General features: G+C 38.4%; 1 protein-coding gene across 2 annotated transcripts in view; it reads right to left on the minus strand.

Moving 5' to 3' along the window:
* The window catches only part of Zfp945 (zinc finger protein 945), a 52,512-nt gene extending 45,700 nt beyond the window's left edge, over positions 1-6,812 (minus strand). For both annotated transcript variants that reach the window (XM_063277154.1, XM_006228099.5), the window contains exons 1-2: positions 6,038-6,812; positions 4,111-4,191 (exon numbers count right to left, since the gene is read on the minus strand). In XM_063277154.1, the coding sequence (XP_063133224.1) occupies positions 4,111-4,191; positions 6,038-6,251 (295 nt within the window). In that variant the 5' untranslated portion in view covers positions 6,252-6,812. The remainder of the gene's footprint in view (positions 1-4,110; positions 4,192-6,037) is intronic.
* Between the last annotated feature and the right edge of the window lie 9,714 nt (positions 6,813-16,526).

The following is a 16,526-nucleotide window of genomic DNA, read 5'->3' on the forward strand; positions in this document are numbered from 1 at the left end:
ATCAAGCAAACTTAACAAGCTGAAATGGAACCCAATGATGGGGATGACAATATTTTACACTTCTGAATTTCTTAATCTATCATGGAAGGAAGCTTTACACCTCCCAAAAGCACAAACATGAAGAACACAATGCACGTTTTTCCCTCTGAGGATTTGATGTTACCCTATGACAGGTAAGACTCATTCACACAGAGCTCAGAAACTTGCACAGTAGAATTCGCTGGACTCCTGAGGAGGAGATATGACACTGTAAAGGATCCTCACACAGAACCAGGCTGCTGGGATCATGCAACATTCAGGCTCTGTACAAAGTGCACTAAGCAGGCTCTTTGCTTTGCCCCTCTCATTGAGAAAAGTATACAGCCACAAAAGTGTCATTAAATACTGTGAGTTTACGAGTCAGCTCTGCAGCTTCACTCCTGTAATCTTTGCATACATGTGGCAGAGCCAGGCAGATCTCCTGTGTCTTAGGGATCCTAGTACTCTGATGAAACACCATGGCTAAATAGCAAGCTGGAGGGAAGTGTTTATTTGGCTGACTTACTTACACAACACTTTTCATCACTGAAGAAAGTCAGGACAGGAACTCTAACAGGGCAAAATCTGGGAGGAAGGAGCTGACACATAAGCCATGGAAAGGTGCTATTGATTGGCTTGCTTCTCATGACTTGGTCAGGCTGCTTTCTTATACAACACAGGACTACTAGGCCAAGGACGACACAATCCACAATGGACTGGGCCCTTTCAAATCAATCCTAAATTAAGAAAATGCCTATAGCTAGATAATATGGAGGCATTTTCCCAATTGAATTTTCCTCCTTTCAGATAACTCTAGTTTGTACGTCAAGTTAACATAAAACTAGCCAGCATAGCAGCTGGGCTGTCTCTATTACTCACACCACTTGTCTCCAGAACTGCTGCATCTAGTGTGGTTACACAGTGTTACTACTACCACTTACCTTAGGGATAAAATAAGATAGCCAGAGAGAACATGCAGAATATAACACTGGTCACACTTCCAGAGAACACAGAAAAATATAAAGCAAGCACCCACATAGGATTATGTTTATAACCAGAATTTCCCTCATCTCTAGGAGTTTCTAGACAGTGCAGAGAGTTCACACATATACACAAAGCAGATAAATACAAAGGATGTATCAGGAAGTCTATAAGAAGAGCATCCTTACGAACAAAGAATAGATAGATGCAATTCTCCAACATCACATTTTTGAACAATGCCCTCTGAGCAGAGTCTAAACATCCCCATTCTTCCTGTAAGGATTCCATAGCCTCATTCCTGAACATTAACAGACACTGTCATAGAAAATTACTCATTTACTATGTGCTGCTGGAATTGCCACTATCACTGAAGTTTTACATTTTTTCTCTAGTTCAGATTCTGCAGTGTCTATTAAAGTGCAGTTTGGTCCTAGAACCCTCGTGGCACTACACATCAGATATTCCTCTTTTCTTTCTTAATATTTTAAGACAGGATTTTGTTTAGTAGCACTGGTTGTCCTGGAACTCTCTTTGTAGACCAAGCTGGCCTGGAGTTCACAGAGATCTGACTGCCTCTGACTCCTCTGTGCTGGGATTAAAGGTGTGTGTCTACCATTCCCAGCTACATAATAGATTTTGTCTGTTCCATGGGATCCAGTCCTCTATTCTTAACTTTACAGGATGGAGGCCTACATAGCACACATGTATACATTCAGCCAAATATACTAACACTCAAATAAACAAAAGGGAAATATAATTTTAGTAAAATTTATTTTCTAAAATATGTATATGTTGCATCTTCTTTTCTCTGTAAAACACAGGATGACATGATGGTCTCACAATCAGCAAAGATTCAGGGAATATAAGGTAAACATTTGAGGTCTAGATGCAGGAATGTACATCTAAGAATTCTATGTTGATCTCAAACAGATCCCAATGTCACATGTTAGATGGAAAATTATGATGAGTAAAACCGTGCTTCCAAATTCTATAGCTGTTAGCCTTGTTCAGCTGTCTACACCTAGGACTCACCTGCCTGATTATTTTAACATGATTAGTTGAGATCCTGAGGCCTAGATATAAGGCTGTACCTTTTCTAGAAGAAAAGAAGGTAAAGTATGAAATGAAGAATGCATGGATGAATTACAAGCCAGAGATTTTTTGAAACAATAAGGAGTGTAACATCAATGTATACACAGAACATTACAAAGAACACATAGAATCAAATATATTGTGATGTTATTTTATAACAGTATCTGACAACCATGAAGTAAACAGAAAAGTTAGCATTATGTAGCATTAATATTATCTAGAGTTTCCAAAAGGAGATACAGACAATACAGATAGATAATAATAATTTCAGTAATTCCATCAGGTTTTACCACAAAATAGTTAGAAATACATATCTAAATAGATGCATGTGTGACAATGCATTCTGAGGAAGGAAAAAAAAAGAGTTCCTGTGATTGAAACAAATGTGCTAATTTATAAAAGAATTTTATTAACTCTTGATTAGTTATGAATATATTACTGCTCAACTGGAAACTTGAACCTTTTGATTTCAGCTCTATTCTTTTCATCAATATCTGAGCTCAATCATCTAATATATTTTAGGTTGCTCAGGTAAATCATTTAAGATTCTTCCTTCATTTTTCAAAAAATAAAACTCAGGGTTATATTCTGGCTCCATCATGAAAGTGCACCGGAAATGTAAATGTAGGGGTTGGAGTAGTATCTCCAGGGCAAAAGGGCGCTCACTGTTTCTGGATAGAAAGTCTAATTCTCCCTACACTCAAGGAAACTTAGGATTTGGTGTGTCTTCTGTGCCATGGGTTTAGTGACTGTGTCAGGGCTCAATGGGACTCATACATGAATACAATGCACATAAAAATGCAGATGTGCACTCCCATACTTTAATAACATTTTAAAGAAATGAAGTCTGTCTAATATAACCTCTCTCAAAAATCTACCTGTAGAAAACATAGGTACACGGAAAGGACAAACATGGAGTGGGGGAGACTTCCTCCTCCAAAGGATAAGAGAAGAAAACCATTAGAAGGGACATTAATCAATGATTTCAAATAGATGGCTTGTGTACTACCATTGTCTCTAGAAAATTCTTATAATTCACATGACACAATATATGTGGGAATGCCTGTATTGCCTTATGCAGGGCTATGGAAAGTCATACATGAATGAATCAGAACTGAAGAAGAAATGGTAAGTTCCTACAAACAAGAGAATAAACCAACCTCCTACATTATAAAACTCGAACATATATCAAGCAAGTGCTAAGACTGATGGAGGGAGTTTTCTCTAACAGCATCTGAGGACTGGACTGAGTACAGAATTTTCCTTTCCTTCAACAAACTTTAGGAGATTTGACTAAAGGAGATTAATACCTAGAATACAAAGAAGAGGAACACTAGAAAGTCATCACGCAAAGCTGGCTTTTACCTCATTGCCCAAAGCAGGGGAGCTTAAACCACTGTATGCAAAGAAAAATCAAAGATCAGTTACCAGGATCTGCACAGACACAGTTTCTATATTACACAGAAATGGAACAAAGTTAAGTTTACACCAAGAATGCAAAAGTATTTTAACACCTACGAACTAATCAATGTCACACACCAAAGATGAAGAGTCAGTAAGAGAAGAAAAATGACTGTGTCAATAGATACATGAACGTTCTCTGATAAAATATGGTATTTGCTGAGTATAAAAACCCTCAAGAATGTGAGAACAGACCAAAGATGTCAGGATTATAAAAACAAGCAGAAGCACAGCTAATGCAAACAGTTTAAAAAAAATAGGACAAGTGGAATTACTGTGCTCTAATCAGAATTAACTCAGAGTATATCAGTGAGTCCACAATTCAAGGTCAGGTAAAATCTTAATGGGGACAATATAGGATAGGCAGAAAAAAGTGGACCTTCTTGAGAGAAAAAACAGAACAAACACCTACCTCAGATTAGACTATTCATATTGTCTAGGAATATCTTGGACGGCCTGGTGGTAGCATTCATAGTGTCAAAAACTGCTATGCAGACTGGAGCTGGAGATAGTGGTATTGAGCCCTACGTCACCCCTTGTTCAATTCCTCTAACATACCTGGAGTCTTTACTCTTTCTTCACCATCCGGGGTTCTTAGTTGATTCACAGGTGAGTAGATCTGTCTGGGCAGTGGGAGACCTGCATATGGGAAGGAGATGCTTCAGAAAGTATTGGGAACTTTTTATGGAACAAAAATGAAAGAAGCTTACATCTACCAAAAAGATAAACATGAAGCAAATACAAAATAGCATGGCAAAAATCTTTTTGTCTGATGATTTCACCTTCCCCTATGAAATGTGAAACTTAAGCATACAGAGTTCACACACATGCAGAGTTGTTTTCCCAGTAACTCTGAGGAGGAGCAAGGAAGACTGTAAGATAACTATGCTGACCCACAGAATCCAGACCGATGTACTTTTCCAAAGGGAAGTCTCTGGAAAACAGCCCAGACTACAGGGTCTAGGCAAGAAACCCACAGTCGCAGAATTCAATGTCAACAAACCATGAAATAACTAACAGTTTGCCCACATGTGGTTTTCTTTTTTTTTTTTATTAACTTGAGTATTTCTTATATACATTTCGAGTGTTATTCCCTTTCCTGGTATCCGGGCAAACATCCCCCTCCCCCCTCCCCTTCCTTATGGGTGTTCCCCTCCCAACCCTCCCCCCATTGCCACCCTCCAGCCACCAGTCTAGTTCACTGGGGGTTCAGTCTTAGCAGGACCCAGGGCTTCCCCTTCCACTGGTTTTCTTGAACTAAGGAGACATCTTTCTCATATAAGTGAGCAATCATAATTATTCAAAATGTGCTTTCTATTTTTATTTACTCTATAGTGAGTTTCCTATCGATAAAAATAGGGGGGCCTGACATTGCCCTCCCACAGCATGCATACTGGTCTGGCCTTGTGAGATATCAAAGAAACTTAGGAAAAATGGCTAATGGAGGTGCTTATTAATATATCACAGTGGATATCTTTGGTTAGGTGTTGTTTTAGTACCTGGTTCCTCTCTTGTGAGCCTCCTCTCCACTAACTACCCCCCACTCCCACCCCCCAACTCACAGCCAGTTTAAGTCTGGATCCTTCCAGATACCTCTGGCTGTTTTTTTCTCTCATTCTGTAAAGCCCAAAGTTAACACATAAGCACTACCTGCCCAAGAAACAAAAAACTTCCTAAAATGCTAGGAGTTGTAGTTCTCGGAAAAATAACAAACTCTTAGGGAAATGTATATAGGTTTGTCCTTAGAAATCCCTGTAACATGAGACCCAAGTCCAAAGCTTGATCAGTATTTAATATTTAATGATGATTGCCCAAAAGGTGGTATGGATTTTTCTCAGGCAAAACTCAAGTTAACATAACCTACAATAAATCTTCTCCTCAACCACACCTTAGAGCAGTCATGTCCTCAGTTTTCATTCAGACCTAAGGCTTAATAACAGTTGTAACTCAAATTGTAAAGACACATTTCTGACTGCTATATTTACGTCAAAGAGTGCATACAGCTAAGATGGAAAATAAATGAGTAAAGCTTTGCACCACAAAATTTAAAGTTTACAGGTATACAACTATGGTGCTTTATAACATATTTTTGACTCAATTAAATATGAACTGATGCTTGATATGACTAATATCTGCAAAACTCTCTGAGGAGGCCTATTCTCCGGACCAGTGTGATGGAACCGGGGAGTTAAAAAAGCATAGATGAATTTGAATTCGAGCTTTGTAACTGCCGAAGCAAAGAGAACTAAGCATGCAAACTACAGATACTGCAAATGCTCTACGAGATTATTTTAGGGAAATATTCTGGCAACCATAAAATAAGTGAAAACATCAGGATAATACCCAGTTTGTAGGATCTCAAACTTCCTGATACTGCTAAGATATCCGCAACAGAATTGTAAGAGCAGCATCTTTAAGAGCGGCTGTGCAAAATACACTGCTGCTCGGCTCCTGCCCATTTCCCAAGTCCCCAAGCTCCTCTGACCTGGGAGGTTCCCCTGCTGCGCTGCTGACCCTTTGAGAATGAGCCCGGAAGGCAACTGAGGCTTAATGGAATTTTCAAGTAACCCAATAAAAGCCGGGGTCTTCCACCCCCACTTCCAGACCCTGCAGCTCCCCGAGTCCTTCAGGGAAAGGTGGAATTTCCTGTCACTCAAGCTTGCTTTCTTAGAGAGGCTCCTCCTGTACCCGCCCAACATAGTCCACTTCCGGTTATGAGATTCCTTCTAATCACCTTACTAAAGGCTTTTTATACTTAATTAGCTTCCAATACTTCCCTGTTGGCTTTATTTTTTTAACCCCCTAAAGCCATCTGATCAGGCAGGGGTGTCCACCCATTAGTAACAGCTCCTCCCTCTCAGTATTGCGCATCCTGCCACACAGCTCTGGCTGCCAAGCTGAACTGAACTTGCGCTTTGCTCTGCCCAGCCTCCCCTATACTAGATCCCAGGATAGACCAGAATTGGATCAAATAGGATGATGCACTCGGTATCTGCCCTTCAACCTGGGTTCTGATCCCTTCCCACCTCGGAATACCAGCACCCTGGGCTGAAGGAAGGAATGGAGGAACTAAAGAGCAAATGAAGGAACTCTCATATCTTTTACTCCCTCCCTCCCCGTCTCCCTCTCTCTCCCGATGCTCAGATCCAATTCCCCAAAGTAAAACAAAGATTGAACATCATTGCCTGTAAGCACTAATCTTATCTCTATGCCCTAAGAAAAGCAGTTTAAGTATTCAATATACAGAACTAAAAAAAAAAAAAAACCCAAAAAACCCAAACGAACAACAACAACAACAACAACAACAACAACAACAACAACAACAAAAAAACAAACAAACGAAAAAACAAGTCATGTTCAAGAAGTTCAAAGCTTGTAAATTATGTTAATAAACTCAAAATAGCAACAAAATGATAATGATTCATGGGCAAGAAAATAAAAGCCAATACCTGAAGGAAGTAAGATCAAGGTAGAATATGAAAAAAACAAAACAAAACACAAACAACCCACCAAAAACAAAAACAAAAAACCCCAAACTCAAATGAAAAAGATAAGAATGCAGTAAGCTAAATAATAATAACTCAAAGAGATTAAGTGGGACACAGACTATCAGACTTCAAGGGATGGTAGAGGAGCTGAATAACTCAGTCAAAGAAAATGATGAATGAATTAAAATAAAAGGCTACATGTAAATAGGCCTACTTAAAGGTAAAAATGAAATGCCACCTGCATGTTCATTATGAAATATTCTAAGTTTTAGACACAGTAATTTTCACCCTGGAAAGTTTGCTGGGGGCTGGATAATCATTACCATCATTATGTAAATGAAGTGACACTAAAAAGTCATTTATATCCTTCCCACAGAGACATTCACTACTACCAGTCAGATAATCAGGAAATATAATCTTAGTAATATTGAACTGGGGGAAGACATTTGAACAACTCAGGATTTTGGCAGGAAATAGGTATCTAAATTGGTCAGTCTGCCCATTAACAGCCTAGTGCTGAATTCATTCTGAGTTATACAACTGTCACCAGTAGATGGGGAAATTGTCCTTTGGTTAATTCAGAAAAAAATTACAGGGGTTGGGGATTTATAAAGCTCAGTGTAGAGCACTTGCCTAGCAAGCTCAAGACCCTGGGTTCAGTCCTCAGCTCCAGAAAAAAAAGAAAAAAAAATTACTCTTCTGGGAGGATGCTAAACATGTTTTTATTTAAATGACACAAATTCCTTAAGAAAATTCAGTGATAATGCAGAAAGGTGGGGCTGTCAAAGATGCAGAAAATAAGCAATGCATGTGGGCACAGTCATGAACAAGTCAGTTACACTATGCCATCTATAGCTCTGGGAATGTTAAGGAAGAGCAGGGAGAATGGAGTAAGAAGAAAAGGTCAGATGGGCATGACATGCCATTCTCCAGATTCCATACGGAAATTGTAATCAGTAACTCACAGTAACTGTATTTCCTGCACTGACCTCGTTCAAGACCAACCCTAGCCACTATCAGTCTCAGAAGGAGAGAGGGACACAGGGCCCTCACGCTGACTGTAGCTATAGGTAGATTTTAGGAGATGGTGAATCACTGTGCTTTGTTGTGTCTCACCTGCTGAGACAATCAGCTTTCAACACATAGTTCCAAAGCCACAGTCTCACCGATGGTCCTGATAAATCATGATATGTCACAAAACAAAATGAATAGAAATGAATATGAGAGTGAGAGAAAGGGAGAGGAAAGATATGTTGGAAGTATGGACCAGAATTGTAGTGAGTAAAGAATTACAGTGTGCACTACAAGAGTTATTCCATGCAAAGTGACAACTAACAATAATTGATAATAATAACCACAATAATCTGTAATTTCATTTTTAATGTTTTTATCTGACATGGGATCAGGTAATATTATCTATATTAGTAGTCTGGAAGCCTACCTTCATTTTTACATCCAGGAATATTTTAAGCAGCTTCAGGATTAGCCATTTTCTGAGTATTGACAGAATTCTGTGATGAGTTATTAAGCTGCTTCCCAGATTTTTGAATGAGTGTGCATTTATTACTGCTTTAATGTTGTTGCTGTTAATTATCCATTTGTTGTATGTTGGTGTAATTTTGGTATGTGGTATGAATCAGGGTATTTGCCCTTTTAGAGTCTCCAATGTAGTAGTAGAGGTCCTTAACATCAGTAGGTGACAGATGTGTTTGTACACTCATGTCTACTGAATGGGTTGTGCAGTTAGCTTGTTATTTCTCAAGTCAGTGGTGACAAAAAAGTCCAGTATAAATACTATTTTGGAGATGCAGGCAATATCTTTTGTAAGTTCGATCTTACCCCAATCAGAACGGCCATTACTAAATAAATTAGCTTTGACATGATTGTTAGGAAAGGGACACTATTATATGCTACTTATGGGAGTGTAAACTAGAGTTTTGGAAAATTGTCTAGATTTTAAAAAAAAAACATAAAAATTGAACTACCACAGACACTACACTGTTTAGCAATTTGTAGATGTTTTCCTGATTGTTCTTTATAATTCTCTGTGTACACCCATACATGCCTGCATAGGCTGGGGAAAGATACTACAGAATTACCATAGTCTATTTCCAGAGTCTAGCTAAGAAATAGATTTTTCATGATTATAATGAGGACCAGATTTCTCTGGTGTGTTCTGAGGTTCAAGCTGTGTTGTCATGATCATGACAGGTTAAAAGGCATCTCAGCTCTGCAAGGAGGTGGGAGCTCAGAAACACAAACCCAGAGCTAAGGTTTGTCCTAAAAGCTCAGGGTTCTGAGCCCATACCTTTCAAATGACAGGGCTAATTGTTTCACAATGTGGTGAGTTTTATGTTTCCCAGCTTATATTTATGCACAACAAACAAGCAAACAAACAATATCACCAGCTAATAGTTTCTGCATATGTGAGTGGATTAAATGCATTAGTGATTACTAAAGCATCTGAGTTGAATTAAGGAAAGAAATGAAAGCCTTTTCCCTTGGGTTCATTTAACTGAGTGAGTCCACATTTGAATTCTCTACTTCATGCTCCCTGTTCATTCCATACTCTATCTATTGCATGAGTTTGAACCTTTGCCTTCCTGAAAGCTGTCTTGTGAATGAATCCCTCTGTCTTCTATCTCTGTGTATGTGTCTTTTTGTTATCTCTATGTGTCTGTCCTTAACAAAGAGCTTCGCTGTCTTTATTGAACAGCAATGAAAGCATCACATGGGGGAAGGAATGAGATACTTTACAGAAATCTTAAAGGGAGTTTTTTACAAGGGATTAAGTCACTGACTCCAACTGACCTTAACTGATCAAGATAACAAACTGTATTTCAAACATCACTGTTTATCAACCAATATTCATAAAGGCATATTCATTTTAGAAGTTTGCTTTCAGCCTCTATATTTGATGTTTTCAGCAAAAGATATACATCCTCATAGAATATAAGATATATTCTTATAATATTGCATTGCCACACTTATGTTTTTGCCAATAGGTAAGAAAACTACAGAGCAATACTCCTGGAATTCCTGTTATTTGTACTTTCTTGCAACATGTTTGTAAGAAAAATAAACATTAAAAGTGCTATCATAAACATATGAAGACAATCTTAATGAATTCTCTAAATTATGGGAGAGGTAGAATCCCATTTGGATATCTCTTATCCAGAAAGTAAGTTTCATGTACAACAAAGGACTGAGTTTCATCCAATGGACTTCTTGGCAAAAGGAATCTAATGGAAATACCTAAACAATCCAGACTGTAGCTACCAAATAGGTTGCTCTCTACAAACTGATGGCAAGCCCACAATGCTGAAGATGAGACTCACACAACTCACTGAATATGGAGAGGTCAAGCTGATGCCTGCATAACTACTATGTTCTAATATCCTTGATTTGGGAAGGTATTTTGCAGACTACATAAGAGAAATGTGAATGAACCCCAAGGGAATTAAAAAGCCTTTGATCTATAATCTGTTCTTACTGCAAAATATTCTATGGCAATGGTGGTGCAAAGCTTTTGGGAGTAAACAATCAATGTCTGGTATGGTTTGAATCAAACACTAAAGACACAATTGATAAATGATATATATCTGTCTGTAATGTGTGTATGGACATGAGCAGTGCTCATGTAGCTCAGAGGGGGAACAGGAGCCCATGATTTGGAATGACAGCTTGATGTAGACTAGTCCGGCCTCAAATACACAGGGATATACCTGCCCCACTGTTTTGAGAGCTGAGATTATAGGCATGCACTACGACACCAGCATCATTTGCCTACTTATAACTGTACAATCATGCAATGTAATCACACTTATCTCTAAACAACATAATTTATATTCCAGAAAACACCTTTTGACTGCATTTCCATTTATATAACATAACAGTAGCATCTTAAGAACCAGAAATATCCAAAGCCATTTCTTATCTATAGGGTAAAGGGGGTCCTTATGGTCACAGATACGCTCTAGGGAAACTAAAAATGTAAACCACTCAGGGTTTTCTCTTCAATGGAAGTGATGTTTTCTGACCGAAAAAGAAGAAAAAAGGATGGAGTTAGCTACTTGGCGACCCGTGTGATATAAGTAGGGCCAGGCATCATCTGAATCTCCCAGAATATTATGCTTATTCCAGACTCTACACTGTTAAGGCATTGTTTCTCAGTCAATAGAATCCAACCTTGTACTTTATAGCATGGTGACCTGTGTTTATCCCGGGGACTTCTATGCCCTTTAGCTATAGAACCCACACTTGTTGAATAGTCACATGTACTTTACAAGACTTTCAATGTAGTCATACCTTAAGTTTTATTGTGCACAGAAGATTGAGATAATTGTTATCAGGAAAAATTTTCCCAAAATTATACTATACATATAAATATGCCTAAAATAAATCACCCTGGACTCTGAATCTAAAAGGTTGAACCAACACTGGCTACTGAGTCTGTAGAGTTTACTTTTGAGTTTTGTAAAAATGTCAATCCATGAGCTCACCCAAGCTCCAGACCTAAAATCCTACCTATCTTGCCCTGAGAAATTTCCACCCTGGAAAATTCTACCCTCATATAAACCTGCCTTCCACTCAGGTCTCTCCTGCCTCTCATCTGAGCAGATGCGGCCACCTTCCTATCCTTTTACCAATAAATCTCTTCTGTGTGGTTTGTTGTGTGCTGTACTCTTGTGATATATCTTGGTTCCTGACTGCTAGGATACCTTTCCCATCAGAGCTGTAACATCTACATTAGATGTCTCTCCTCCCCACCCCCTGGAGCTAAAATATTTGTATCAGAGATACCTTTTTCTTCAGAGCTGCAACACTTTCATAAAGTGTAATGCACAACCTAACCTCTGTCAGCACCATAATATTTAAAGAGTGCTGTTGAACTAGATTTCTTTCTTGTTCCACCTGATTATTACTCTATCAGACTTAGACACAGAACCATTTAGCCTAAACCTCAAACATAGTCCTTCCTTCTAAACAACACATTCAGACTTAAACATAATCTTTCTTCTACTTTGATATTGTAGTTTCATGGTTTCTTTATCCATAAGGGACCTATCTAGAATATTCTTTATTATCATTCAGAAAAATCTTTCACAGAAAATTGCAGTAAAACACACCAGAAACTTGAGTCTAGAACTTGTGGGATCCAAACACTAACTCCTGCAATACACCGTTAAGAAGCAGCAATAACTTGAGCTGTCAGAGTGACTCAGTGGCCAACAGGCTCTGTCTGAGAAACAACTGTCAGCAGTTTTCAGAATCTAATATGTATAGTAAACACATTGGTAGGCTATGCAGCTCTGTTTAGTAAAATGTTTGAAAAAGACGAATAGAGGGAAATGGGTTCTACAAGTCAGACAATAAAATATTTAGAAATAAAGGAAGCAGACCCATCTATCTTCAGTAACAGCAAAAATCTGGGTAAGACAGAATGGAGACAGGTTGTGCCACACAAGAGCCACAAAATTAAAGGGTACAGTATGGCTATCAGAAAAAGAGTATGGCTAAGAAACACTTTAGATAAGAGTTTATTTTCTTTATATATTTAGTTAATTAGGCTTTTTTAAAGACAGGGTTTCTCAGTGTATCCGTGGCTGTTCTAGAACTCAATCTATAAATGAGTCCAGCCTTGAATTCAGAGATCCAACTGCCTCTGCCTCATAATTCTTGAAAGTGAAAGTGTGTACTGCCATTGCCTGGCCAAATATTTATTTATTTTTATGTGTAATACAGTTTTGGCTGCATATATCCATGTTCCAAAAGTTTACACATAGTACTATGCAAAGTCAGAACTAGACTCATGGACAGTTGTGACCCACCATGTGGGTGGTATAAACCAAATCTCAGTCTTTTGCAAGAGCATCAAGTGCTTTTTACTGCTGTGCCATCTCCCCAGTCCCTAGATAACATTTTGAAAAACAGGGAAATAACACATTGCATATTCTAAATATATAACATTCCCAGAAAAAAATAGACATTACACTGATCTTGAATGTATTTACTAGAGAAGCAGACATTTCTTTTGAATATTTAGCCTTCTTTCTTCAGATATTAAGGACGCAAAGGGCTGAGTGTGAAGGAAGGCTCTAAAAGCTACACCAATGAGTATGAACAGCAATAAAGAAGACAGGTGGCTGAAGTAGCTGAAGGTAACAGACAATCAAACACAAGACTATCAAACACAAAATGGAGGATACTGACCAATGATAAACAATGTCATCTGCTACAATGTTATTACACAAGTTTCCAAGCATATGATGAAATCATTGTAAGAATGGTAGGGGGAAAATGCCAATGCTGAGGAATTTCACCAACTAACATTTAGTGATGGATAATGAAGCCAAACAAAATATTTTTTTTTTACTTTTTGATATATTTTGGACATTAGCTCACTGCCATAGAAAGACCAATGAAGATGTTCCTTCTCTAGTCTCCCTTTTCACTCTAAGGATTTCCATTTATTTGTAGTTTATTTTATTTTTACCACTCTGTACTTTAACAATCCTGTATAGGTCTTTGAGAAAATGCAAATGGTTTATTTTTACAGTGAATTGTTTACATTAAAAGATATTTTCAAATTTTTTTCTATTTTATGTATATCATGGCTCTACATGTATGTACATATGCATATGAGACACATGAGTGAGTGTTAACCAGAGAGGTCACAAAAAATCATTTGAAACCCTAGATCTGGAGTTACTGATAGTTGTCAGCCATAATAGGTTCTGGGAAGCAAACCTGTCCTATGGAAGAGGAACAATTTTCTCTTAACCACTGTTACCTTTCAAGCCCATGACAACAAATTTGGGCTTCCTTTTTCTAAACCTGATTGGTCCTAATGACTTCTGCACCTGCCCTGATCCAGCTCCCCGTTTTACATCTGTCTAACAAAGGCTTTGTGGCTTTTCAGCACCTGGACATTCTATTCCAGCCTCTTCATAATTATACTATTCCAGTTAGTAATTCATAAACTGTTATTCCTTATTCCTTACATGTGATCTTGTTATCATGTTCTACTAGGTAAAGGTGGGCTTTTCTGTTTTAGAGATATCAGAGAAGAAAGTTGCCAATGAATTTTGATTTTCGTGTCTGTACATTCTGCCAGCAGAAGTCTGTGAAGTTTTCTGTCCCTTCCCCTTGCTGGTACCTCAGACTGTTACATATTATGAATCTAATGTCAATCAACAATGTAGGAAAATTATCTAATTTCCTTTGTTGCAGATATGCTTTTCTATTATAACTGTCAACATTTTTCATGGGAGAAGACACAAACATCTTTCCATAACATCATCTCAGTAATTGGTTAAAGAAGAAGCATTAAGAATTTCCATTTAGGGGTTGGGGATTTAGCTCAGTGGTAGAGCGCTTGCCTAGGAAGCACAAGGCCCTGGGTTCGGTCCCCAGCTCCGGAAAAAAAAAAAAAAGAACCAAAAAAAAAAAAAAGAACCAAGAATTTCCATTTAAAGAAAAATGGGGCTTCTGGTTTCTGCCTGCGCCTGGAATTCACCCTGTACCACAGCTCTCTGCACCCAGATCCCCCTAGGCGAAAGCATGTAATATTGTAAAAATGGCCATCTTGCTCAAAGCAATCTACATCATTCAATGCATCATTCAATGCAATCCCCATCATAATTCCAATTCAATTCTTCATAGAGTTAGAAAGAGCAATTTGCAAATTCATTTGGAATAACAAAAAATAAAAAAATAAAAAAAACCCCAGGACAGCAAAACCTATCCTCAACAATAAAAGGACTTCTGGGGGGAATCACTATCCCTGAACTCAAGCAATATTACAGAGCAATAGTGATAAAAACTGCATGGTATTGGTACAGAGACAGACAGATAGACCAATGGAATAGAATTGAAGATCCAGAAATGAACCCACACACCTATGATTACTTGATTTTTGACAAAGGAGTTAAAACCATCCAATGGGGAAAAAAAAGGATACTATTTTCAGGCAATGATGCTGGTTCAACTGGAGGTCAGCATGTAGAAGAATGTTAATCGATCCATTCTTATTGCCCTGTACAAAGCTCAAGTCCAAGTGGGTTAAGGACATCCACATAAAACTACACTCAAACTATTAGAAAAAAATGATGGGAAGGGCCCTGAACCCAGGCGCACTGGGGAAAATTTCCTCAACAGAACATCAATGGCTTATGTTCTAAGATTAAGAATGTACAAATGGGACTTCACAAAATTTCAAAGCTTCTGTAAGGCAAAGGACACTGTTATTAGAACAAAACAGCAACCAATAGATTGGGAATAGGTATTTACCAAACCTACATCGAATAGAGGGCTAATATGCAATATATACAAAAACTCAAGAAGTTAGTCTCCAGAGAATCAAATAACCCTATTAAAAATGGGGTACAGAGCTAAACAAAGAATTCTCAACTGAGGAATACTGAATAGCTGAGAAACTCCTAAAGAAATGTTCAACATCCTTAGTTATCAGGGAAATGCAAATCAGAAAACCCTGAGATTCCACCTCACACCAGTCAGAATGGCTAAGATCCAAACTTCAGGTAACAACGGATGTAGAAAAAAATGAGCACTCCTCCACTGGTGGGATTACAAGCTAGTACAACCCCTCTGGAAATCAGTTTGGAGGTTCTTCAGAAAACTGGACATATTACTACCTGACGACCCAGCTATACTACTCCTGGGCATGTACCGGTAAGATGTTCCACTAGCTTCATAGCAGACTTATTTATCATAGCCAGAAGCTGGAAAGGACCCAGATATCCTTCAACAGAGGATTGGATACAAAAAAATGTGGTAGATTTATACAATGGAGTACTACTCATCTATTAAAATAATGAGTTCATGAAATTCATAGACAAGTAGCTGGAACTGGAATATATCATCCTGAGTGAGGTAACCCATTCACAAAAGAACACACATGACATGTACTCAATGATAAGTGGATATTAGCCCAAGAGGTCAGATTACCCAGCACACAATCCACAGAACACATGAAGAGGAATGACCAAAGTGGGGAAGCTTCACTCTTTCTTAGAAGGTGGAACAAAAATATTCATAGGTGGAAATATGGAGACAAAGTTTAGAGAATAGAGTGAAGGAAAGGTCATCCAGAGACTGTCCCACCTGGTGATTCAGCCCATATACATACAGCCACCAAACTCTGACAATATTGCTGATGCTAAGAAGTACATGCTAATAGGACCCTGATATAGTTGTCTCCTGAAATCCTCCGGCAGAGCATGACAAATACAGAGGTGGGTGCTGCCAGTCAACCATCAAATGGAGAATGGGGTCCCAATTGGAGGAGTTAAAGTATTGAAGGAGCTTAAGGTGTTTGCAACTCCATAAGAACAATACTACCAACCAACCCAAGCTCCCAGAGACTAAACCACCACCCAAAGAGTACACATGGACAGACCCATGGCTCCAGCTGCATATGTAGCAGAAGATGGCCTTGTTGGGCGCCAATGGGAGAAAACTTGG

Source organism: Rattus norvegicus, chromosome 1, assembly GCF_036323735.1.
Source record: "Rattus norvegicus strain BN/NHsdMcwi chromosome 1, GRCr8, whole genome shotgun sequence".
NCBI lineage: Eukaryota > Metazoa > Chordata > Mammalia > Rodentia > Muridae > Rattus > Rattus norvegicus.